Below are 25446 nucleotides of genomic sequence, written 5' to 3'. Positions count from 1 at the left end.
CCTCTTAAAGAAACACACTCCACCACCTGTCAACTCCCATTAACCAACAAGAGATGCTACAGATTCGACATCCAACGGATAGGAGCCCTGGCACCACCACTCTAAAGAGTGACAAATCAAAAACTGATTTGACTTCTCTCCCTCCCTTGGTGTAAGAACAGCAGCATTTCCTGTCAACCAGACAGGAAAACCAAAGCTGAGCTGTATTCTGGCCATAAATCCTTTCTTTCAAGGTCAAACAAGTTCAGGCCAAGGTTGGTCCCTAGCCCAAGGAGAGCTAACTGGATGCTGTTGAAGCCTCTTTGACTTCCAGCCCATGGCAGGCCTGCTGCCTCCTATTACTGTGTTGGAACTCTCTAGAAACTGGAAAGTCCTAGAGAATACCAGTCACCCCTGGACTGGACATGACATTCATTACCAGAAGAAACCCAAAGCCACAGCTCTGGGCTACCAGTTCCCCAAGGGTCATCTATTTAGCTAGAGCTGGATCCAGAAATGTTGCCCTGGATAACCCCATCCCTGTTGGAACTTTCAAAGCTTCGATCCAATGAGCAAAGTCACCACCACTGGTTTATCTACCCCCCCGCCCTGCTTGGGCCAGGCTGAGCCCTTAAAACACAAAGGGAACCGCTGCGGCTATGGTGGCTCCCAGCCTGCGGGCTCCTCTCTTAGGCCCCCACACGGGCCCAGCGGCCTCCACCATCTTGGCCTTTGCCAGGGCAAGAAGACACCACCAGCAAGAAGGATAAAATAAGTTTTTATTTATAGTCTTATAGTAAAGGGGAAAGCCTTAACTTGCAAGACAATTCTTCAGCAGTATGTACAACATACTTTTTATTTCCATGGAATGGAATCAAACACGGACTGAGACTACAGAGTATACACTAGAAATCAGCAAATGCCAGGAACAGAGTAGGAAAAAGACAAAGAAATGAGGCCTAAACACACAAAACCCTTCACTGGGATCTGCTGACCGCAGCCAGAACCAGGGCTGGATCACATAATGGGGACAGGTTCCAGGACAGTCGGAAGGGGAGGGCGGGCGAGGGTGGGGAGGGGTCCGCACTGGGGTGCGGGTTTAGTACGAGGTGAACCGCTCTTGGTATTTACATACAAAATCAGTTGGCTCTATTTCTTAGAAATACACACGGAAAGAAAGGAAGATTTGATCATTACTTTATGAATCTGTCGCTTTGCAATACCGACGTCATCAGAAATAGGGACAATTCACTCAGGTTCAAATTTCAGTAGCAGGAAATAAATATCAAAACATCATCACTGGCCCTCAATACAAAACCTCTACCCCACCCGATCCTCCCTCCTTGGCCCACCCACCCCCACCACCCGCTGGCGGCTGCTGCTCCACTGCTGCCGTCCCCACGCCACACAAGCGTCACACGGCCTCCCTAAGGCTAGCTGAGAGAAGCAGGAGTAAAACGGGCCAAGACTCTGCGCTGCAAATCTGTCCCCACTTCCTTTTATACCACAAACTTCTCCAAGGATCTGGTCTTTCAATAGGAACGATAAATAGCCTTTTAGGGGAAAAAGAAAAATCCTTAAAAAGAAGGGGGAATAATTCTGATTACTCCAAACTAGTCATCTTCTGAAAGCAGAGCAGTCCACAGATTCACAAAGTCTATCAAACAGAGGTGAGGATGGCCCGGAAGGAGAGGCCTGGGGGGGGCAGGAGTCCCCCGGGCACGTGCCCGGTGGGGCTGGAGGAGCTGGTGGGTGGTCAGGACACCATGTGCTCAGAGGTCTGGCCGGCCGTCTGTCCTCCACAGAAAAAGCTGCCAAGTTGGGGTGTTTTGGTTTAAAAATTCCTGGTGGGGACAGGGAATCCCTGAAGGGAAACGTTAAAAAAAAAAAAACAAAAAAACAAAAAGTGGAAATGGGGAAGGAGAACGAGAGCTGTTGTCCAAGAGCTTCTACGTAAAAATAAAATTAAAAAAAAAAAGGAGAAAGAGGAAAAAAAAAATACAGAGTCTCTTAAATGGTTCTGAGGGTTCTAAAGATGAACTGAAAGGAGGATAAGACGACGGAGGAGACAGACAGTTTTTATTGCTGGCCTGCCCCGCGGAGCTTAACTGGCCTCCATCCGGAGCTTCTTCCTGCTTTGGGGCTCTTCGGGCTCCGACTCCGAGCTGGAGTCCGAGCCGCCATCGAAGGCAGAGATGGTGCTGCCCTTGGCGTTGGTGTAGAGGCTGCTGTCTGAGGAGGGGTAGTTGGTCTGCAGTTGGGCACTCGACCTCGCCTTCTCCAGTGCACGGACTGAAAGGCAACCAAGCGAGCGGGTTACAGCCTTCTGGAGACTAGGGGAGGAACTGAGTCTTGGGTTGGGGTCCAGCCTGTTCTTCCGAAGGGTATGCTGGCCCCCGAGGCTCAGGGTGGCTCATGAGTAACTCCCTGCTGGTGGTTGGTCCACCTGCACACTTCATTTCCCTTCACCTTTCCCGGCGACACAAGTGCTCAGTGGATATAGCCAGCCACTCTGCAATGCCACCCAACCCTAAGGAGAAGGCATGTGATGTCACCGTCCTGCCGTGGAAGCCCAGTACAGAGAGGAACACGAGCTCCCTGCGGGACCCAGCAGTGCAGCAACAGCGCCGCTGGCCCGGCAATGCCTGGCTCCACAAGGGTGTGAGGGTCACACGTTAGCAGGGAAAGATGACAGAAGATGTACCAGCCAAAGAAAAGTTTTGGCTTAGCTCTCATGTACAAGATCCACTTGGAAAGACAAGCTGGACACGTGGAAGCCAGTCACCAATGCACAGAGTACCTGGGTTTTCCAACACGGAGCCCCTACATGCAGGCTGCTCGGCCCGGTACCCAACCCACTGCCGCCTCCCGCTGCCCATCCCTCGGTTCAGCTCATCTTGAGCCTGGAAGGTCAACCCATTTATTTTGGTTTAGTTTATTTTATTTGAGATGGTCTAACCCAGATGGTTACTTGCATTTCCTTTTACTTGCATCTTCCATGAGGGAGGAAGAGAAGTGAATTCCCCAGGAACAAAGAACTTGATCAGCTCTCGCTTTCCCCTGTGGTTGTAGGAAAAGGCGGGTGTGAGCATTGGAGAACAGCATGGGCCTGGCCCACGGGCTGCCCTGAGTGGACTACCATTGACACGAGCGCTCACTGTCCCTGAACACCTGGAGTCTCTGGCACTGACACAGCACACTCCAATCCAAGGACTTCACAGCTCTTTTGAGGCACCTGAGGCCAGCTGCGATCCCTACTACCAGTGAAACACCTGAGCCCCAAGAAGGGGAGAGCGAGCAGGCCAGAAAAAAGTCTCCAGATGGCTAAGCCTTAGACTCCACTGTTCCCTCACCGAGGGCTCAGGCCCTTCCTCAGGATGGCTACACTCAACTACAGGCCCAAGCAGCAGGGCTGCAGCTGCTCAGGAGCATGGCTCCGTCACTGGTTCTGACTCTGCAGGCCCCGGCGTGAGGCCTTGATCTGGCTGGTGCACAGCAGGGCCAGCTGCCCCACGAGCTCCACTGCTCACCTTGCTGCTCCAGGAGAGCATTCTGCCGCTTGAGGTCATCAATATCTTGCTGGTGTGTGTGGTTTTTCCTTCGCATATACTGGATATACTCTGTGGCTTTGTCTAGGATTTGGGCCCGGGATGCCTGTTGCAATATGAGAAAAAGCAGAGGGGACAAAATAAAGACCTAGTCCATGCAGCGAGGAAACCATTCCTTTCAGCAAAGGCCACATGAGGGGACAGAAGCAGGAGGGGAAGGGCATGAAGCGCTAAGTGCTGTCGAGAATCTTCTTTATGCCGGTCAAGGCACCAGCTGCTTTCCACAGCTTACCTCACTGGCACTCTGAGAGAGATGGTTCTACCAGGAACTCGAATCTCAGAGAAGTTTACTGGTTTATTCAAAATCACCAGCTAAAGGGTGTAGAGCCTGGATTCAAACTCAGGTCTGTCTTAATCCTGAACTTGTTTCCCAGCCAGCCCCTTTGGTTCTTTAGGTTGCTTTCACATCTTCGGCCAGGCTGTTCTAAAATACTACTTAACTGAGAGCTAAGGTCACTCACTCTCTGCTGGGCCTGGCTATAGGCAGCTGGTCCAGAAAGACAAGATCAAGATCTCAGCCGAAGCTGGCTCAGGATGGGGATGGGTAAAAAGGTTTTCAACAAGGTCTGAGATTTCAGACAAGTGCTCAGACCGTTGTTAACTAGTTCCAACTAAGCCATGTGACCAAGTCACTATTTCAACCTCTCTGGCTAAAGAGACGTTTGTGAAAGCTGTCAGAGCTTGGTGTCAACACAGGAAGGGCATGAGATTGGGCCATTTCAGGAAGCAACCACACCTTTACCATGGCTGAGGGTAGCCTAGGCACTGCCCTGTCAGAGGAATAAGTTAATGAGCTAATAAAATGGATGTCAGGTTACTTGGCCCCTGGAGGTCAAACTTGTCTGGGAGATTCCCTGCAGGGTTGAAAACATGGCCTGAGTTACTCATGACCAAGCAGTCAACAGACTGAACTGGCAGAATGGTACAAGGCCCAGAGAACTGAAGCCCAAGATAAGCTGGTCTAGTAGCCGAAGTCCGGCAGTCATGCCACTGAGGCTCCTGAGCAGGAGCAAAGCTTCTTAAATGGCCAAGAAAACAGCCACATTTGGGCGAGCAAAACTATACCCACTTGTAGTAAACCCTGACAATCTCAACTCATAGACTCCAGCACGGCTGGGTATCACAGAGGTTTGGAAGACCTAGGTTTATTTACCAGTTCTCACAAGTATTAGAGTCTCCAGGCTTTCCTTAAGGCAATTTCCTCAAAAGGAAACTGTTCATATTCAACCATTTTTATCTGGTGTGAGTTATGTGTGGGGCACAGAGCAGACACTGTGGGGAAACAAAATGTGTTAGTCATGGCCTCTTTGCCCAGATCCTTACTTACTATCTAGTTGAGGAGATAAACATATCTATATACAGACAAATCACAGGGCAGTACCGGCAAGTGTAACTTGAGTAGTACAGATTACAAAGGCCACGGGAAAGATGGCTTTTGGCCGGGGTGGTCACCTTGTGTGTGCCAGGAATTGGCCTTGGCTCTGCACGCACAGGCTCCCATCTGAACCAGTGGGTCAGGGTGGGTTAGACTGAGGCAGAATGTGTGGGAAAGGATTGCTCTGGGTGAGGACAGCAGAGGCAAGGGCACGAGGGTGGGGACAGGACCAGGTCTCTGTGTTCAGCTGAGTGAGTCAGCTGATGTAGTGAGGGCACTACCCGTGGGGGCGCGGGGACGGGGTGTGCAACTCTCGTTACACGGCCACTTCAGAGGCTGTTGCCCATTTCTGCCAAAGGAGACTTATTAGGGTTAATTACTGGGTGATAAAATGGGGGGAAAAAAGGCACATACTTAGAAGGGACTAATTAAAGTACCCTGCCTCTCTGGATGCTAGAGAGGGGATAAAAACATGTATAGTAGGATAGGTGGCAGGATGGCAGGGTGGGGAGAAGTTTAGGAACCAGCAGATGGGTGCCTCCAGAGTCTTGTCCTTAATGTGCTCTGTGACCGCAAAGACAGTCTTTCTCACATGGCTATTTCTTATCTGACGAGAAACTCTCTGACCCCACTGAGCCTTCCAAATTCTATGCACTCCATCACTGATCTAATTGCCATGAATATTTACATCACAGCCTCTCTTTAAATTTGTCATTTTTTCCCTGACTAACTGTTGCTCCCAGAATGACCTTATTTCTCATTCGTATCTAGCACAAGGGAAAAAAGCAAAATCTCTGAACAGGAGAGCACTTGCAAATGCTTAGTGATAATTTTTAACAAATGACCATACTGAGTAGCAGCCTGAGTGCTACCACTTTCTTCATATGTTCATACATGAAATCATGAGGTGTTCATACATGAAATCATGAAGTGAAACGTGAGCCATGAGCATAGTGCAACAAACCAAAGAGAAAGATGCCGTGGAGAGACGGAAGTCTTTCCACCTCAGGGCAGTTTCTGGATGAAAATACAATTCATAGCTGCTCAGAAAACGGAATGTATTGGGATCAAGAAGTCTCCATTGAAGGAGAGATTGGAATTAACCCAGCACCCTCTAGAATGCTAACAAGCACCGCCATTCTTCCATACCCGCCCCTTGCTAAGCAGAAGTACCCAGGCCACTTCAGCTTGTCCCTGACACCACCTTAGCAAGTCCAAAAGCATGGTTCAGTTAAACTTTATTTTGCCTTCTTCAGTGTTCTCAACAAGTAAAATCCCACAAGAAAAAATCTGAAATACAAATGACAGAATTCCCCCAAATTTACAAGTGCATGTAGTCCAGGGAAGAAAAAGCGAAAGGTTGAAGGTAGAACAGGACAGGCTCATTGAAAACCCCCTCTCTACAAACCAACCCCCCAGTTTAACAAATCATATACGATCGTGTGACCAGCCACAGGGGGAAGGTATGGGCAGGACCTTGCCTTTATGAGTTTATACTATGAACAGTAAACATGAAGCCGGCAAGAATCCTGGGCCTCATGGCCTGGACTATGGAGTGGCCCTGGGCTTTCGGTTTCTGTTTTCTAAATGGTGTCCAGTCGCTGAGTCGGCAATCTTCACGTGAGTGTCCCTGAGCAGATAATACTTGGTATATCAACATGTCCACAGATCGACTGTTGCCTTTGGGTATCCAGGAAGGATCTGAATGAATAATTTTTACAATTAGAAGGCACTAATTCTTATTCTGCCTTTCTCAGCCGAAACAGAACCCTTCAATGGTCTGGACACAGTCAGAGCACAGGAGGGTCTGTGGCCGTGGGACCGAAGCAGCACCGGGACTTCTGGGTAGCTGTGAGTTAATGCACAGCAACTGAGGCTTCTCTTTCCCTCTGGGAGCCACGCGAAAGGACACTGGACAGATGGTGTTCCAGAGCCACGGCTGCACACAGCAGTATCAATGATCAGGATAATGGCAGCAGCTGAGGACTTACACAATGCCAGGCACCCTCACACAACCTTCTGATGTGTTCAGTTCAGTTGCTCAGTCATGTCCAACTTTTTGTGACACCATGGACTGCAGCATGCCAGGCCTCCCTGTCCATCACCAACTCCTGGAGTTGATTCAAACTCATGTTCGTTGAGTTGGTGATGCCATCCAACAATCTCATCCTCTGTCGTCCCCTTCTCCTCCCGCCTTCAATCTTTCCCAGCATCAGGGACTTTTCAAATGAGTCAGTTCTTCGCATCAGGTGGCCAAAGTACTGGAGCTTCTGCTTCAATATCAGTCTTTCCAATGAATATTCAGGACTGACTTCCTTTAGGATGGACTGGTTGGATCTCCTTGCAGTCCAAGGGACTCTCAAGAGTCTTCTCCAACACCACAGTTCAAAAGCATCAATTCTTCAGCGCTCAGCTTTCTTTATACTCCAACTCTCACATCCATACATGACCACGGGAAAAACCATACCCTTGACGAGATGGACCTTTGTTGTGTTAGTTCTGCTGTGTTAGTGCCCCTGTTTTATACATGAGGAAACTGAGGCACAGAGTTGTAACTTGCCTGATGTTAAATAATCAGTAGGTAATATAGTCAAGATTTGAACCCAGGCCTCTAGGACACCCTTATTCTGGGACCAGAGAGGAGGCTGCGGAACTAATGAAGATCAATAAAATCTGGAGAGTCGGAGAAGGAAGACGAGGACTACAAAGAATCGCCCAGTCTGTCTACAAGGACAGCAATGACGAGCCTGGTGAGGGAGGTTTCCTTCAAGAAGCGAGTTTAGGTAAACCATCTTCACATAGGTCAATGGGCGCAGAAGTGACTTGAAGCTGAAGCAAAGATGAAGACTGGTTTTTACAATGAGGTTGAAAAAGTAAGAAATGGAAAAAAAAGTAGTATATAATAATAGCAGCATAGAAGGAAGATTGTTTTTCTTTTTCTTTGAGAGGCAAGTGAAATCCAAAGAGTCTCCTAGCAGAGAAACAGCAAATATAGAGGAAAAGCCAGAAGATGCAAGCTAGCTTGAAGAGAACTGAGTAAACTTGGGCCGTGGCTGAGAGGAGATGCGGGCTCCCCACACTGCTCTGGCTTTATCACCTAAGAGGAGAAACCTAAAATGGATAGTGGAGACAACCCAGCATGGCTGGGTTCCTGGTTCCTGCCTCCTCCTGCTCATCCGCAGCTGCTTGCCTGTTTGCATCTGTGCCCAGAGCCGCAAGGAGATGGAGAAAAGGGCCACCTCAGCCTCCAAAGGCACCCGCATGAAGATAACTCTGCTTAGGGACAGAGTATACTCACCTCGTGTGCTGCAGCAAGAATCAACTACGTATCTCACCAGAGGCCCAAACCCAAGAGTTTGATTCTAATCTCTACCTTTTAAAGGTCCCAAGTGATCCTTGAAGTACTTAACACTGATGTTTAGAATGACATCCACAGTTATTAAATCCCAGTTAAGGCAGTGGCTCTCAGAATCTTTCATATAGGGCAAGAGTCCCATTCATTTCTGGAGCTGTACATCTTTGTGTTTGTGCATCAGCCCAAGTTGTTTTAGAAAGCAGGTGGGGAAAGAGGGGGAAGAGAAGAGTAGTACTAGACTGTTAACAACAGAAACATGCTGTTCCCTAGGGTCGTAATGCTGATCTGAGAAACAGTCATCTTGGCTGCATTTGTCATTTTTTCCTCCTGTCAAAATCAGATCCTACTGGGCTGATGCGACAGCTGCCCTGCTCTCCTAAAAACCAAAACCCCATATCCTGGGGAATGAAAAACTACTGGCTGACCTACCAACTGACATGTTTTATTTTGCACTAGTTATTTTAAAGAAAATAAAACCATTATTTTCTGAAACCTGCACGAGCTTTTACACGTGGGAAAGAAAGGGAGGGCAGGGCAAAGCTGGTATACATTTTCAACTGATTACGCCGTTTTCTGGAAACAAAAATTAAAGCACCCACACAATAAATCTGGGTCTGCAGTAAACTAGTTCATTCCAAAATGGAACCACCATCAGTGCCAACAAGGGAGGCTAGAAGGCTGTGGGGTCAGAACCAGCACAGTCGTGTGGCCCCTCCAAGGCCTCCTGTGCCAGCCCCTCCCAGCCCAAGGAACCATGTTCTCGATTACTAGAGGAGGCAAAGGTATCACATCCCATAAAGGACCTAGTTAAAGCTGGGAGCCAGACATCTGTTTAAGGGTCAACACAAGTCACGTTTCAAATCCTGTATTCTTTTATCTTGGGCCCTTGGTAGTTTGAAATGAAGGTGTGACACTGTCCCATCAAACTTCGATCACATGGGACAGGAGCACAGGGCTCCTCCAAAGAGGAAATACAACTAGTAAATAAACATGTGGAAAAGGACAAAACACAAAATTATTACTTATCCTTGGCTTACTAAATTAGTCACTCCCTTCCAAAAAAAAAAAAAAATCCAGTGATGGTAAAATCGGTACTTTCAAAGTAATACCAGAAGACTAATCTTTATAATTTACTTGAAAAAGAAAAGAAAGAACACATGAAAACTACCCTCCTGGAAAGCATTTTGGCAACACACAACAAATCAGGTGTTCTTACCACTAGACCCAACAACCCAACTTGTAGGAATCTATTTTATGGAAACAGCCACACGCACCAGGATATGCATCACTACATTATTTGTTAAGTTAAAAAACTGGAGGCAACCTAAATGGCCCAAAGAAACACGCCTGATGTCTAAATATGAAGATTCTATCACTTGGGGAAAGGACAGGTTATGTAAAAGCAACAAACTATAGCCTTTACCCATGTGAAGCATGCATATGAAAAGACCAGAAGCATACCATTTTAATCCTGCTTCTGAGACTCCACCAGTAAACACATGGATTTAATAATAGCAGCTTTAGGGAGAGAGGAAAATGGAGCCAGCTTTGTAGGACATCCACTTGGAGATGTCAAATTTCAGTCATAATAAAATGGGGTGTGGGATGGGGAGAGTGTATCTTTGAACTGCATTGTCCAGTACAATAGCCACTAGCCATGTGTGGCTAATGAGTACTGAAATGTGACTAGTCTGTACTGAAATAAGTATAAAATACACTGGATTATAAAACAGTGCAAGAAAACAATATAAAATCCCATTAGTAATTCTTAATATATTGATTACATATGGAAGTCATACTTATTTTTGTGTTGTGTTAGTTGCTCAGTCTTAGCTGACTCTTTGTGACCCCATGGACTGTAGCCCGCCAGGCTCCTCTGTCCATGAAATTGGTGGTATTGGTTTCCAGGCCAAAACACTGGGGTGGGTCGCCATTCCGTTCTCCAGGGGATCTTCCTAACCCAGGGACTGAACCCGGGTCTCCTTCATTGCAGACAGATTCTTTATTGTTTGAGCCACCCAGGAAGCATAAATAAAACATACTATTAAAATTAATTTCATCTGCTATGTTTTTTTTTTTTTTTACTATGTCAACTAGAAAATTTAGTTGTATTTAAACTATACTTCAAATGTACTTGTGGCTCATATTGAACTTTCACTGGACATCACTTATCTTAGAATCTTAGAATAAAGCAAAGGTTGTAGTTGTACTATAGGAATGGAAGGGCTGTTCCTCTTCTTCCATTTTCCCAAAGTTTTTTGCAATTTTATTAGAGGGGAAAAAAGAAAAAGAAATGCTAGAGGAAAGGCCTAGTAACCAATTCCTATCCTTTGAAGTCGCTGAGTTTCATGGCTCTATAGTCTTCATGTAGTGAGCCCTCTAGCACTGTGCAGCACAGACTTCCAGAAGGATGGACAAAGTTCCTGCCCTCAGGGAGTGCACCCTTCAGTTAGGTGATAAGACTGTTACACACAAAAAAAGGAAGACAGAGGAGAGGCCCCATGAAGGTCCACTGGGGTGACAGGGACCGTGATACCCAGGGTTCTCAAGGTGCTGAGGCATTTGATGTGGGCTGTGACAATGGGCAGGTGGAGACTGACTGGCAGGGGAGGCCCAGGGCAGGGAGAAACACAAGAAGGCACAAGAGCAGGAAAAGCAGGGAGCTGGGGAGTCCTTGTAAGTGGGTCTCCTCATTGTGAAACCCCAATGTCATCTGGGTGGTGAGGCTGGAGTTGGGACCTTGGTGGAAGGAGAATTCAGATAAACCTGAGGATGACATTCTTGCACAGAGGAGGGTGTGCACTGCTCCACAAGGGAAGCAGCAGAAAAAGCAGGAGGGCAAGCTGGGAATCTTATTTAGAGAACACGAATACCAGTCCTTACCTCGATGGGCACTAAAAAACCCTTGGAGGCTTTCGCAGTGCAGAAGTATAAAGAAGTCAAATACAAACTGTACATTTACAGTTACTGAGCCCAGAGCCTAAGGGAGATCTGGGCAACTGTGGACATCTTAAGATATAGAAATTTTAAGAAGAAATATCCAAGCTGGAGTCTGGTCAGGTACTAACTGATGGGTAATGAGGTGAAATGGGTGGTTTACGTTTCACTTAAAAGACAATCCTTTCAGCAGCTCAGATATGATGTAGAAATAGTGCCTGCCTCAAAGGGTGTCCACCAGAGCGAGCCCCTCCCAGTGGAACAAGGCCAGGTGGAGAGGGGGCTTCCTTTAGTTAATAAACACTCACTCTGCTTCCTACTGTGTGCCAGGCTCCAAGGGAAGAAATATGACTAAAGATATTCTTCCTGCCTTCAGTACTTACTGTGGTGAAGTATGGGAGACGGGTAGACAGCCATTAAGTAACTACACAAACACATGCACAGTTACACCTGGGATAAGTGCCTGGGCCACAGGGCTGAGTGAGTGTAGCAGGGATACTGACCTTCCGCTGTAAGAACTGTTAGGCTTCCTGGTATAAGGGAGCTATTTGATTTCAACATTTACCTGTTAAGGACACTGGGCTTTAATGAAGATGAAACAAATTAGCTCCATGTTCTGACCTCTTACTTGATGTTCAGCATGTTGTTAATTGTTGTTAGGTATAATCCTCTCCCCTAACAAGAGAGCTAGATCTCAAGACCAGACACCATGTATTCAACCTCTGCGACGCTCATATGTAAACACATGAGCACAACCATGCTGGCTGTGCTGTTTTCGTCAAAGAGCTGAGCAAGCCCACTGTTTCCTCTGGCTCTCACTCCTCAGCTCCGTTCTGGAGACCTACCACGAGCTGGAGTCTGTGACACGAGCTGGCAGAGGCAGTGCCTTCATAGTCTCACCCAAATAGAAAGGACTCTGACTCACTGCCTAGAAGAATTCTCAACTATTGAGCAGAAGAAACACTGTTTTTATTTCATCTTAGGTTATAATCTCTTTTTAACTAGCTCTATCCAAAAAGGGGAAATCCAGAGCACCACTGCCTAAGACAGCAATGAAGTATGATAAACAGGCATTTAGGGAGAGACTCAGAAAATGAGAAATTACTATAAACCGCTGCTTAGCTACACACGGCAATGCTGAAACAGAATCTTGTATCACTAAAGTCAACCATGCCAAGCAGACACAGACTGGAGTTAATCTAGACTCTGGTGAAGGGGCTGGGGCTAACTTACTGGGGGTGGGGGCAGAGTTAGGGTCCCATGAAAGGCAAACTCACCACCAGGTATACCACTCCCTGCCACCCCCTCACCCCCAACCCAGACACACACAACTGGGTGAGCTCAGAGCCAGCGAGCCACTGGGCAACACTCCCTAGGACCCAACTAAGGACCCTTAAAACAAAGAATAATTCTGTTCAAGAACTGCAGCGTCTTCCTTTGCAAAATGTGGTCACAGTTGTTTTCGCCCTTGTCTCCTTACTCCTGGTGGCTCAGACGGTAAATCGTCTGCCCGCAATCGCAATGCAGGAGACCTGGGTTTGATCCCTGGGTCAGGAAGATCCCCTGGAGAAGGGAATGGCACCCCACTCCAGTACTCTTGCATGGAAAATCCCACGGATGAAGGAGCCTGGTAGGCTACAGTCCATGGGGTCACAAAGAGTCAGACATGACTGAGCAACTTCACTTTCACTTACTTTCCTTACTCTGGTTAACCGGCTTATAGTTCTAATTCCATTCTGTCTTTCCTGTGGGCTCCAAGTCCAGCTGAAAAACTACGGGAAACAAGACTCAAGCAACAGGAGCTCAAGAGGCCACTTGCAAACAATGTGATCTATGGTAAAACCCAATTGGACTGCCAACTATAATCATCTATTTCTCAGAGCAGCAATATGGACCCAGACAAATTTATAAACTTCAGTGACCCTTAACTCTGCACTTCAGTGTTGCCTACATATGCTACTTCAGGGGAGAACATTAGTAGTAACCCTAGTATGGCACACTGCCAAGATACTGGCCCTATCTAGGGGAAGCTCCCAATATGAAGAACAGGTGTAAGAATTTAAGGAAATTTCTTTAAAATGTTCTAAAGCTGTCTATCCCTAGGGTGTGGTAGAAAGACTAACTTGGCAATTGGCAGTCCTGAGTTCTAGCCCGTCTAGCTATGGACTGGAATCATGATCTTGAGCCTGCTCCCTCATCGCTCATACGTAACAATGGCAGGAGCTGGCAGTAGTAACTGTCTAATTATGACAGTGTAATACTCACCTCAGAAAACTACTGTGCAGACTTCATCTTATATTGCAATACAGATATCAGTTAATATTGACATTTTATTTAAGCAAAAGGTGAACATTTTATAGTAAAATATAGGAAACAAAGGATAGGGTTTGGGTCTCACATTTAAAGCTGTTTTATTTTTTGGGGGGGATGTTTTTTAGTACAAGTATCCCCCATTCTTGGTTAGGATCCAATTCAATCAGTATTAGTTTTCTTTTCAAAGACAAAAGGCTTAGAACACGCAGGCCAAACAGTCCCAATACTGAGAGAGAAGTCACCTGGAACATACAGATGCACAAAGCAAAGGAGACTGGGGGCCTGCCCTTCAAGAAACTCATCTAAGCACCCCCACAACTCACAGGGCAAAATGATCATTTCAGGATTATTTACATAATGTCAGAACCTTGACTGCTGCAATCCAAATCAAGAATTAGCCAATTTCCTTTGGTTCAAATACCACTTTAAAAAAAAAAAAATTGCAACATTTAGTGAAAACTCGGAAGTCTGAGGGACCAGAGTATTCTGTGAGACTCAGCGCAGCACCTGTGAACAGTATCAGCAGACAAGGAAAATAATAAAGCTTGTGAAACTTAGTGGGAAAGGGCTGGGGTTCAACCAGAGGTAATAGCCACTTCCTTTATTCATGCTCAACACGAACATTTGGACTAGAACACACAGAAGCATCCTGAAATCGGGAAGGAACCTGGTAAACTGCCACTGGTGCTCTGTTCATCTGCTCCAAGAAACCTGGCCCCTTGACCACTCCTCTCCCCTATACCTGCTACTTCTCTGACTTCATCTCCTGCCACTATCCCTTCACTCACTCCATTCTGGCCACCCTGGCCTCTGTCTCCTTGAGAGGCCCAGGAATGCTCCCAGGCTCCTGGCCCTGGGCTATTCCACTTGCCTCCCCTGGCGTGGAATGCTCATCACCAGACAGATGCACAGCTGAAGTCTGTTGCCTTGCCAGTGTGTGTGTTTTTGGTCCACCCCAATGAAAACTGCAACCGTTCTTTCCTTGTTTAATTTTCTCGATAGCACTTATCTGACATAATACATATATATATTTAATTATTAGTTTGTTTTCAATCTTTTCCTCACCAGACTAAGAGCTGCTTTCACCTGCTTGTTCACTGCTGTATTCCTAGTATCTAAGACAATGCCTAGCACCCAGCAGATCCCCAGTATTTGAGAATGGAGTCAGTGAGTAAATGAATGGGTTACAATGAATGACAAGGTTATTTGTAAGGTTTGTAAGGCTACCAAATGCAAAGGGTCAACTTCCTTGAAGAAATGAAACAACAGGACTATGGTCATGTGATTTTTAAGGACAGAATGTTACAATACTTACAATTCTTCTTAAGGAAGAATGTTACAATAATGTAAAAAAGACTAGGTAAGAAAAAGGTAGAATTGAGCTCTTAAGAACGGACCTCTCCCAAAGTGCTCTCAAATTTAAGAATCATCTGACTGCTAGTTATAAATACAGATCTCGAGGCCTACCTCCAGAGAAGGCAATGGCAAGCCACTCCAGTACTCTTGCCTAGAAAATTCCATGGATGGAGGAGCCTGGTAGGCTGCAGTCCGTGGAGTCGCTAAGGGTCGGACAGGACTGAGAGACTTCACTTTCACTTTTCACTTTCACACATTGGAGAAGGAAATGGCAACCCACTCCAGTGTTCTTGCCTGGAGAATCCCAGGGAAGGGGGAGCCTGGTGGGCTTCTGTCTATGGGGTCACCCAGAGTCGGACACGACTGAAGTGACTTAGCAGCAGCAGGCCTACCTCCAGAAAGACAGACTCAGTAATAACTCTGAGGGAGGTGGTCTACTAGCCATTTCTTGGGCTATCCTGTCTCGGCACTGGTTAGATGTGAGACAAAAAGGTAGCTCTTGTCTGTTTACTTCACCAAAGCCATTTTAATTGGTATCATGGCACATGAATACGCACCTACTGTCAATAGTTCAGGTAAGCACAAGAGATAATCCTTTGCATGTGTGTACTCTGACTAAAAGGGTGGGCCTCTCTCCCCATCATAAAGATTTCCTGTGGTGCTTTGACAGTGTTGTACCCAGGAATGCTGTTATTCCAGGTAAGCACCTTGGACCAAGGCCATTAAGTCAAGTCTACACTAAGTAAGCCTAACCCACGGCAAATTCTAGTTTTGCAATACTAGGTATTTACATGGCCTGTTTTATGTTTTTCACGAGGTCAGACCCACCTCACGCTTCAACCACACAGTCACACCTTAGATAAGGTATACAGCACATGGCTTACCAGAGTGGCAGTATAAATAAAATGAAACCATCATGGCATCCAGTTTCATTGGCCCAAGTTTAATTCTGGATAACAAAACAAACCCGACTCCTACCACAGAGCTAAATCTGGAGAGCCATTCAAAGCACACCTGAGAGCAATGGTTTTTCTTAACGTGGCTGCTTCTTGAAACACTGTTTTACTGAACCAAAACAACCAAACAGACAAACAAATAAAAATAACAGGTCCTCTTCCAAATTTGCCACTTACACCACTGAACAGCTGCAGAGAGCAGCCAGTTATATTGTGTGTCAAGGATGGAACTAACTGTGCAAACACGTATTTTCTCCAAATTTCAAGGACTGACCCTAAAAGCTTTTTAGTTGAAGCTTTGGACTTTGTTTTTCAAACGTAGAAACAATTGGTGCCTACCTCTCCAGGGAAAACAGTTTCTGGAAGGCCACCAATGGGGTAGAGGGATGGAGAAAGAAGAGCGGTTATTTTTCTCTTTCATTTCGTGTGAATATGTCTCTTTACTCAAGTTCAGATTTAAAATACTCTTTATATATACACCTTTGGAATAACTACTCTTAGACTGGGAGATCACTGGTGTCCAGAAATTTACATACATTCCTGGGAGGTCTCATTTAAAATAAGTACCACTTTGAATCATATGAAAAGAATTCCCATGGAGGTCCAGAGAATCACTGACCTCAGAAATCCTTAGCATTATTCCAAACTACTGTATGCTTCTTGTTATAATAATTTCTTGAATGAGTAATTTATTATATGTAATATTAATTTCAAAAGATAGCTTCTACTGATGTCTTAACAAGCAGCTCCATTACATCTGACATTGTTTGTTAAGGATGAACTAGACAGTAAGTAAGGTGTGTGATGACTCCCCAAAGAATCAAAGATGAAGGAAACCATGTCACCCAAATATCCCAGACTCCATTTCTTTCTGGAAAGGTGAGCAGCCTGCTAAGCCCCAAAGCGCGTTCTTAGCTAGTGGTGGCTCATCAGCTTTCTCAATAAACTCACCTTCTCTCCTTGGAGTGATGGGACCGAGTCCCGCAAACTGTGAAAGCTGTCTTTGATGTGGTCCCTACGTTTTCGTTCCAGTGCATTATGATGAGCCCGTTTGTCAGCCTGGAAGAATGGGAAAAACAGCACGTTAGCAGTGTCACTCCTCCTGCCATGTACAGGTGAGTGGGTACAGCCTGGAAGTATATACTGTCAGCGCAGTCCCAGGTGACTGGACTGGGAAGGATTTGTCGAGGTGGGCAGTTAGGAGTCTCCAGAATTAGGCTCTGCTAAAGGGGGAGAAAGGGGTGAGCAAGGCTTGCGACAGGAACATCCAAAGTAGCTCGATGCATCCAGCTCATGCATAAGTAAAATAAAAGTTATTCATGGGGACAAAGTGTGACTCTCCTGTAACATCAGTTTTCTCCCACCACTTACTTATGTGACAGAACAGCTGCCAGTCCCATGGCTAGGAGGTGGCCAGGGAAAAGCTGCAGTGGGCCCCTTCATAAGAGGTGATCACCCCCACTGTAAGAGATTCCCCTCGGCGGGAACCCAGGAAAGGAGTCAGGTCACTGGTACAATACTTCTTTCATGTGAAAACATCACTATGAGTCTGCTCTGGTCTCCACCTTGCTATAAAGGGTACTAGTTTTAAGACCTGCTTGCCAAATCATATATGAGAAACTAAAACCTCTGGAAAACCCAGATGCATGAATCTGAGATCACCATGACAAAGCTGATGTAGACGCCAAATGCATTCTGAGCTCCTATTTTTTTTTTTTTTAAGTGCATCCAAGTCCTATTCTGCCAAGGCCTTCCCTTCACAGGCTGCCAGAAAGGTAGTTCTTAGACAGCAAACCTTCTGACACCCACATACTCTGAATAAATTTCTTCAGGCACCTGTGGCAGGTCATGCTTATTTGGCAGTAGCTAAATACCCACAGACCAAAGTCCTTAGCCTCTCCTGCTCAGAATCACAAAGAACAATCAGCTGAGAGGGACAGAGACAGCCAACAAATCAGGAACAGCAAAACACACTGGCTTCAGATGGAAGACAGTGCAGGTGAACGCTGCAAGGGAGCTTCGGCAGACTCCCAATACAGGGGCAGTCCCTCCAAAGGAGCACAAATGCTGACTTAACCTAAAGCAGGAACATCACATCCGTACTTCGGGAATTAGTGGAAATATTGTACTCTGAGAATTTACCCTCCAATACACGAGGCTGCACTGAGCTAACCTGAAGAGGAAGTCTGGACATAGGAAGTTCAAGTAGCTTTAACCTACCCAGACACAGAACCCGCAATTTTAAAAATGAAGCAACAGGAGTAAACAACTTGGCTTAGCACAAGAAAGCCTCAAATGAATCTTTGTACTAGACAAGATGTTCAGATAAAAGTCTATAAAGACAAGAGTTATGGGAATGAAAGGACTTGAAATTCTAGTATCTAATCCTAAAAGTCTGAGTCATGACAGAGGAAGAGGCTGGGAGCAGCTGTGGTAATTTTAGTCACTTCCTGGTATCTCAAGCACAACACCTCACCTACAGCTCTGTTGAACAGGACACATGGTTCCCATCACAGCCACAGTTCTCCATGGCATAGCGCTCGGTTTTAGGGCAGATGCCTGGAACACAGCTAAAGCTCTCCTAATCTTACGTCTGGATTCTCTGCAAAAATGAGTGTCTGCTGAACTTCAGTGATAATGTGGAATTTACGGGGAAACTGAGGGAATGACCAGATCACCTGAGGCTAGAAGGTATCATACAGCATTACAGCAAGAAAATTGCAGGTACCTTCTGTCAGTTATATGAATAGCTTGAAGGAATTAAACATATTTAAGTACCTAGTCCTTTTCTAAATTACCATTCCCTCTAGTCATCTGTTGATAAGGTAGTTAAGTTGGGCTAGTTCTTAGACCAAAAACTTAAGAGGGCTGAGAGATGGCATTTGTCATCTATCTGTCTCCCCTGTGTTTGCTACACACTCCCTAGGATGGTTTATTTACATGCAAATTAATTGTCCAGCTTTGGAATCCAGCAGCAGCCCAAGATACTCCTGTCTACTAAATCACCCTGATTTCTGGCCCTCCTCCCAGCTTAAGAGCTGTGCACAGAAGCAGTGACACCAGTTACCCACAATCCTTCTTGTTGATACAAATAAAATTCTAATTGTCTGTTTTCTTTCTGGGAGAGCCCTGCAAATCTCAAATGGCTAGAATCAAGTTGGACTTGGTTTCACTCAGGCCTGCACTAGAAGGGTGGAGCTAAGTATAATCTAACACCAAAATCATCCCCACAATGCATTACCCCCTTCCCATTCACTGAGCCCTGAAAGGACTCAAATGGACAAGTCTTTTGGTTAGAGGACTGTAAGTGAACTTGGCTGTGGACCATCAGCAGAAATCTTGGCTTCTCATCTGGGGAGCCAGCCAACTTTGAGAAGTTGGCTCAACAAGGAAAGGCAGCAGTCCACTGCCTGGTAGAAAGCCTGGGCTGGGGATCGTTGTTCTCAAAGCAGTGGATGGAATTTCTGTGGTGGTTCCAGGCCCCATTTAACCAGCAGAAGAGTGGAATCTTAGACCAATCCCTGCTGCCATGTCCATCCCCAAGCTGCTCCACTTAACCAGAAGCCATTTTAAAGCTCTCTGAGACAACGTCAATGATGTATATTTTCTTTTTCTCAAGCGTCATTTGAAAGAGCAAGTTAAAAACATGCAGAACTAACATGCCTAATGCCAGGCAACTCTGATTAAATAATACCTCTAGTGGCTTGAAAGACCATATGAAAAACCTTTACACAAGACTGAGAATTCTGTCTGGGAAACAATTTCCAAATGTCTAGCTGGATGAATTCCCCTCCCCTGCAATTCACCCAAACGGAGGGCCAATTGCCAGGCTTATCACTGCTTTGTTAACTATCTTCATTTGCTGGCAACCCTTTTTGAAAGGGCCAAGATTTCAGAACTGAGGATGAAAAACTGGGTGAAGATTCCCAGTATAACGTATCTGAGATTCTTCCACAAACTCAAACCTATTAAGAAAAAAAAAGGGGGGATGGTGGGAAAAGGCCAAACAATTGTGTGTCTTGAACCAATAAAGCTCAATTCAGATGATCCAGCTTTCTCTTACCTATACCGAGGAAGATGTTTGATAATGAAAACAAGCGCTAACAGACAAATTCTGGAAGACAAAAGAGGCATTCTTGGGCTGTACAGCAGGCCCCCAAATACCTCCCCTATACATCCTACAGGAGCAGTGGCTGGATGCTGTCACTCTTTAAGCAAGCTGGATTTGCAGTTTCTGCCAGACAAGCCCTCCTTCAGGGCATCCCAGGCTAACAGAAACACTAAAGGGCCGTGTGATACTGAAGAGTGGCCCACAGATGCTCAACAGGAACTCCAACACCAAATCGATTCCAGCTTTGACATCTCTGCCAAGGTTTTTATTCAGTCTCTCAGTATTATTTCCCCCAAACTTTCCATACTGGCAGCCAGAACACAAGTCTTCACCTACAATTTGTCCATCTCTGACACTAACAAGCATGTGTTATCTTAAGTGTTGTTAAATGTTGAAGGCAAACATTATTTCCTTAGCCAAGAAGTTACTAAACTGGCAGCAGGTCATTCAAGCTAAGGAAAGCTGCTCAAAACTGAGGGAATTTTAAAAAATTATTTCCTTCCAACTTACTGCATAGAGACTACATCTTCCTTTGAGGCGTTACATCAGACAGCAGCATTATTTCCCACAAGTTCTAGGGAGGCAAATTGCATGGGGAAATGAATGTTCCATTATGCAAGGATGCGTAAGGTTCTCCAGAGCAATTCCATCTCTTGCAGATTACCTGACACCTAATTCCGTCTATAAGGGGAATCTTCTCAAATCAATATAGAAAACTCCCACCATATATGGGATTAAGAGTTGCTCTGTAAACATTTACTGCCTTTAAGAAATTTAAAAGTTATATTTTAGAAGGAAGATAGTGTTGCTTATGATTACTTAATAAGGTATTCTTATTAAACATTAATGCTGGAAATACATAGGCTCAAAATTCTCATCAGAAAAGATCTATTTACTATTTCTGATGGGAAGTAGAAAGGATAAATAAAACTAAACTTCTAAGCAACTTAATTCACTTTAATCAACATGAGAACTGCAACATGAAATTATGGGCAGCTTGGATGAGAAACTCACTAAGGTCCTTAATAGGACATATAAATGGCAACTTCCCAACACCTCTTCAGTTTGAAGCCAACTGCCTGGTATACGTTTTTAATATCCAATACATATGTATGTTTTCCAGGCTATTCAAAAAATCACTTGGTGCCTTAAAAAACTTGGGAAACATATCATATAAATATGCCATCATTCTATAGCCATTTTCCTTGATCAAAGATGTTACTATTACTGGCATCTTGGAAAACGACTTAAATATAAGATCACCCTTTCATAAGTATTTTTAGGAACCAAACTTGGCATCCACATCACTGTGAACACTCTAAGCTGACACAAAGTACATGTATCATGTAGCACTTTTGCCAGGCAACTAATTCAGGGTAAAAGACACTAATTTCCTGAGGAAATTTCAATCTCAAAGGTGACCAACCAAGCTCATGCCCCTCTGAATACATTGCAATTCCTAAAAAAACAAAGAGCTCTGAGAGGTTAAAAATATTTCATACCAGAAAGGTCCAGAAACAGAATTGTACAAATCTGTTTCTAACCACCCCCCAGATAGGTATGCTGCAACTGAAACGTGCAGCTGTCATGAAGAATAAGCTGAAAAAGACCGTGGATTTCTAACACTAACCCGAGCCCTATGTTTCTCATATACTTTCATTCCTTCAAAAAAAAAAAGTCCCAAACAGAAATAAAACAAGTATTACCCTGCATGAAATATACCTGCCCCAGAAAACTCTTTGAAAAGCAAAATTTTTCCTCCAAAGAATAATAAAAATAAGATAATATCAGTGACATTCTGAGAAACAGTGAATTTACTAATAAAAATTACTGTTTGGGATTACTTCCTTTAACAAATCTTACTGGTCACCGGAGAAGTTGTTTTCCGTTTGCACTGAGGCAACAATAAAAAATACTCGTCAAGTCAGTTTCACTTTCTGTTACTTCAAGGCTCTGTTCTTGCTGAATATCCTACATTTCTTATGCAGTAAAGCCGTAGCTATTATAGTTACATTATAAAACATAAATGAATTTCTCTTTCTGTATTAGGACCCACAGGACCTTTTCAAAATAACTTCTTAAAAGTTCTTCTGTAGTCCTAAATATTTGGTTGTTCACAGTCCATATCCTTTTCTGAACTAAGGCAAAGCTTAATAGGTTCCCCCCAAATTAAAAAAGAATATTTATCTATACTAAATGTCAGAAGATAGACAAAGTCACACCCAGAAAAAAAATAAAATCCTTTTAACCCTATGTATTCACAATAATTGCTTGATATGCTATAAAATTTGTCTACTGCTTCTTCTCTCTCTGTTAGTGTGATTATCTTGCAACAGATAACATTTAAACATCTCAGCAAGTAGATGTGTCAAATTAAAAACAAAGGGTCAAACCCACTCCCTCTGCCCACCCTCCAACATCAAAGGGAAAATTCTAAGTACCTTAACATCAAACTTAAAATATCTAGACAAAACAATGAGATTGGAACTCTAGGAGAGTGGAAACATTTTAATAATTTAATAAAACAATTTATATCAACAGCCATGTGCATGGTTATTTTGAAAAGCAGAAAGCTCCAGAAACTATATGCCAAAATTTCATAAAGAAAATTTTTCTCGCAGTGGAAAGCTGATATAATTTCAACTTAAATAATAATTCTTCAAAGGAAGCCTAAACAACCCCTATTCTCCAATTCTGAACAAGCCCTAGGGCAGGTTTTATAACTGGAGATTTGGAGGAAAACAGACCAGATTTCAAACATCAAATTCCATGTTTACATTATTAAGGATAATAGTAACTGAATAAAAGAAATTTAATTTTCAAATATATATGGAGATACTCAGTATCTAACAATACTGCCAATATTCAAAATATTGTCTTCAAATACTCCAAGGAAAAATAAATTCTTTTTTACTGACTATTTGGAACAACTGCATTGTTGGATTTTTATCAGCTCTCAACAAGTACACTTTTTCTCAATACCTAACTGCTTTGACAACCTCAGAATTGAGCAGGTACAAGAGGGCTTGCTTTGTACTCTGTGATAAATTCTTAGACCAGAGGTCTCTAAGTGGCATCCTTGAAATTCTAACAAGCCCCTAAACAACTTGACTGTCTCACACATCATTTTAAAAATCAGAAAAATAACATAAAAATCTGGATTTTTAATCTTTCTTCCAAAATAGGAAGATAAAACAACACTTAGTCTGATTCTCACATAACAACCCACTGGACTACAGTGGCTGCCTTTTCAGAAGACGCACGTGTTCTTTAGTCCCCCAGTTCTCACCTTTGCTCTCTACTTCATTTCTGACTATCGCACTGCCTGGATCCTCTGGAAGCATCTAAATTTGGGGGCTCCATTCTATCCACTCCCTATTGCTCTCATCTGTCAAATGTTAGACAGCATGATTTACTTATTTCTCTTCCTCCCTGATTCTGATTTATTTTGTATCTATTCTTTTTTCCTTCCTCTGTTCTATTCATGGAACACCCATAATACTGTCTCAAGGACATGAAATTAGTGTCTATCTTAAATCCACAGAATCATCTACTGAGAAGATTTATAACAAAAGTTTGAGAAATTACTGACAACACTGTATAGTCTCAACCATCACCTCTGAGCAAACCTCTCTCTGCAATGCCACTATTTCTTCAACAATTCTTTTATTGCCTTTATACTGCTCCTTCAACTAAAATATAGTCACAATAAGCTGCTGAATGTGACACGTTCAGATTCAACCTTTGGCTCCTCTACATTTCCAATGTCTGCATTAGAATAACACCAGACTGTGTGAGATTCCATAGGTCTACAGCAGTCACATGACTTTTGGTTAAAGGTGATTACTGCATGTGGCTTCAACTTCACACAGCGATGGTTTAGAACCTACTTCTTCCTAAGTAAATCTGACCACTTTTCCCTGAAGTAATACTACAACTTACTTTAGCATGATGCATTTCTCATTTCCCACTTATATAGTGACAGCTAGAGCCCCCATCTGAAAACTACGGAAGGATTCATTTCCTTGCATACAAGTTCTCTCACTCACCTACATTCACGGAAACTTACCACCTGAGAATCCAAAACTAGGAGATTCGCAAACCACCCTCCCCCCGCCGCCACCACCTAGAACCCCAGAGCAAGGCCCCACCTCACCTTAGCGGTTAACAGGTGAGTTTACTACAACATTAAAAGTAACAGAACAATCTCTTTTTCTCTCCGACCCCAAAAAGGACTAGAATTGAACGGAAATGAAAATGAAATGGAGAGTAGGAGACGTACCGCAGATTGAAACCTCGGTTGCTCTTCCTGGAATAAGAGAGAAAAAAAAATAGAAAATATAGAAGTTATTTTTACACTTCACATTCAATAATAAGAAAGAAAATGCCGGCGTCAGAGGAAGCGGCGGGTGGGGAGTCAGCCCTACCCCCCTTCCCCATCCTACGCCCCCATCCCCCCTAGCGGGATCGGGCAGCGGGGCAGGGGGGTCTCGAGCGCCTCCCCTCCTTCCGGGATCCGACCCGGGACAGAAGGGCATCCAGAGCACTGGCTCCTCTCCTCGCACCCAGCTCATGGCATCTGGGCACTCCCAATCCCTCTCCTCCCTCCTTCATTCCCCAGGATCCGCGGGTCACGGGAGGAGGGGGTCGCGCGCGGACGGGGCAGGTCCTAAGCGCAGTCCCCTTCCCCAGGACCTGGACAATGGGATGCCCGGAGCGCTCCGTCCCTGTCCCCCGGATCCTGAACGGGACGGGATGGGAACGGGAGGGAGGCCGCAGCACCCTCCTCCACCGGGGGAGGTTGGGGTCCCAGAGGCCGCGTGTCTCCTCCCCACCTCCAGTCCCTGAAGGCCGCTCGGGCCAAGCGCCCGGAGAGAGCGAGCCGGGAGCGCGACGGAGGGGGTCCGGGCCCAGCGGGGTAAGGGGAAGGAGCGGCGGCTGCCCGGCCCCCTGCCGCCGTCGCCCTGCTGAGAACCCCGGCCGCTGTCCCCGCCTGACAACCCGCCAGGGAAGGAAGAAGCCCCAGGACTCACGTCGCTCTCCACCTCGATGTCATCGTTATCGCTCATTTCCTACGGCCCAGGGAGCGGCCACTGCAGCGGCGGCGGGGAAGGGGGAGGGGTGGAGGGGAGGGGGAAGTCACCGACAACAACAAGCCGAGTCCCCCCCCACACACACTCACTCACTCACTCACTCACTCGCTCTCTCACTCACACACACACACACACAACACGGGCGAGAACCACCTCCTCACTGCAGCACCGGATCAACGGCGGCACGCACGCCCGGTCGGCCCCTGCCACGTGACAGGGCTCGTCACGCTGGGGCCGCCGAGACTTGTAGTTCTTGTCCCGTTGACTTACGGCCCAACTAAGTCCAAAAAAACTACAAATCCCATAAGGAACTGTACTCAGTCTTCGCCAGCCCGGCTTGTTGATGGAGCCCAGAGCGCCTGC

At 45.3% G+C, this 25446-nt stretch overlaps 1 protein-coding gene across 3 annotated transcripts; it reads right to left on the bottom strand.

Moving 5' to 3' along the window:
• Window positions 1–741: 741 nt before the first annotated feature.
• On the bottom strand, window positions 742–25275 carry MAX (MYC associated transcriptional regulator X). Of its 3 annotated transcripts, XM_055436390.2 has the most exons (5): window positions 25024–25275; window positions 24273–24299; window positions 16831–16938; window positions 3510–3633; window positions 742–2271 (listed from the first exon to the last, which is right to left on the bottom strand). In XM_055436390.2, the coding sequence occupies exons 1-5, from the start codon at window positions 25057–25059 to the stop codon at window positions 2084–2086; spliced, it is 483 nt and encodes a 160-aa protein (XP_055292365.1). In that variant the 5' UTR covers window positions 25060–25275; the 3' UTR covers window positions 742–2083. The 3 variants fall into 3 exon arrangements, with proteins under 3 accessions (XP_055292365.1, XP_055292366.1, XP_088695659.1); XM_055436391.2 differs by lacking the exon at window positions 24273–24299; XM_088839533.1 differs by lacking the exons at window positions 16831–16938; window positions 24273–24299; window positions 25024–25275 and adding an exon at window positions 2955–3039 and having other exon boundaries at window positions 3510–3530.
• Between the last annotated feature and the right edge of the window lie 171 nt (window positions 25276–25446).

Source organism: Moschus berezovskii, chromosome 9 (assembly GCF_049115385.1).
Source record: "Moschus berezovskii isolate FMDL1 chromosome 9, NW_MosBer_1.0, whole genome shotgun sequence".
NCBI classification, from domain to species: domain Eukaryota; kingdom Metazoa; phylum Chordata; class Mammalia; order Artiodactyla; family Moschidae; genus Moschus; species Moschus berezovskii.
The sequence above is the reverse complement of the archived record's forward strand: the minus strand, read 5'-3'. Positions and strand labels throughout refer to the sequence as shown.

Excerpts from the sequence above, each read along its gene's own strand:
- MAX (XM_055436390.2), bottom strand. The coding sequence starts at position 25,059 with ATGAGCGATAACGATGACATCGAGGTGGAGAGCGAC. Across the intron at positions 24,300-25,023 it reads ACATCGAGGTGGAGAGCGAC|GAAGAGCAACCGAGGTTTCA; the intron begins GTGAGTCCTGGG and ends CTCTTATTCCAG. Across the intron at positions 2,272-3,509 it reads TGCTCTCCTGGAGCAGCAAG|TCCGTGCACTGGAGAAGGCG; the intron begins GTGAGCAGTGGA and ends GTTGCCTTTCAG.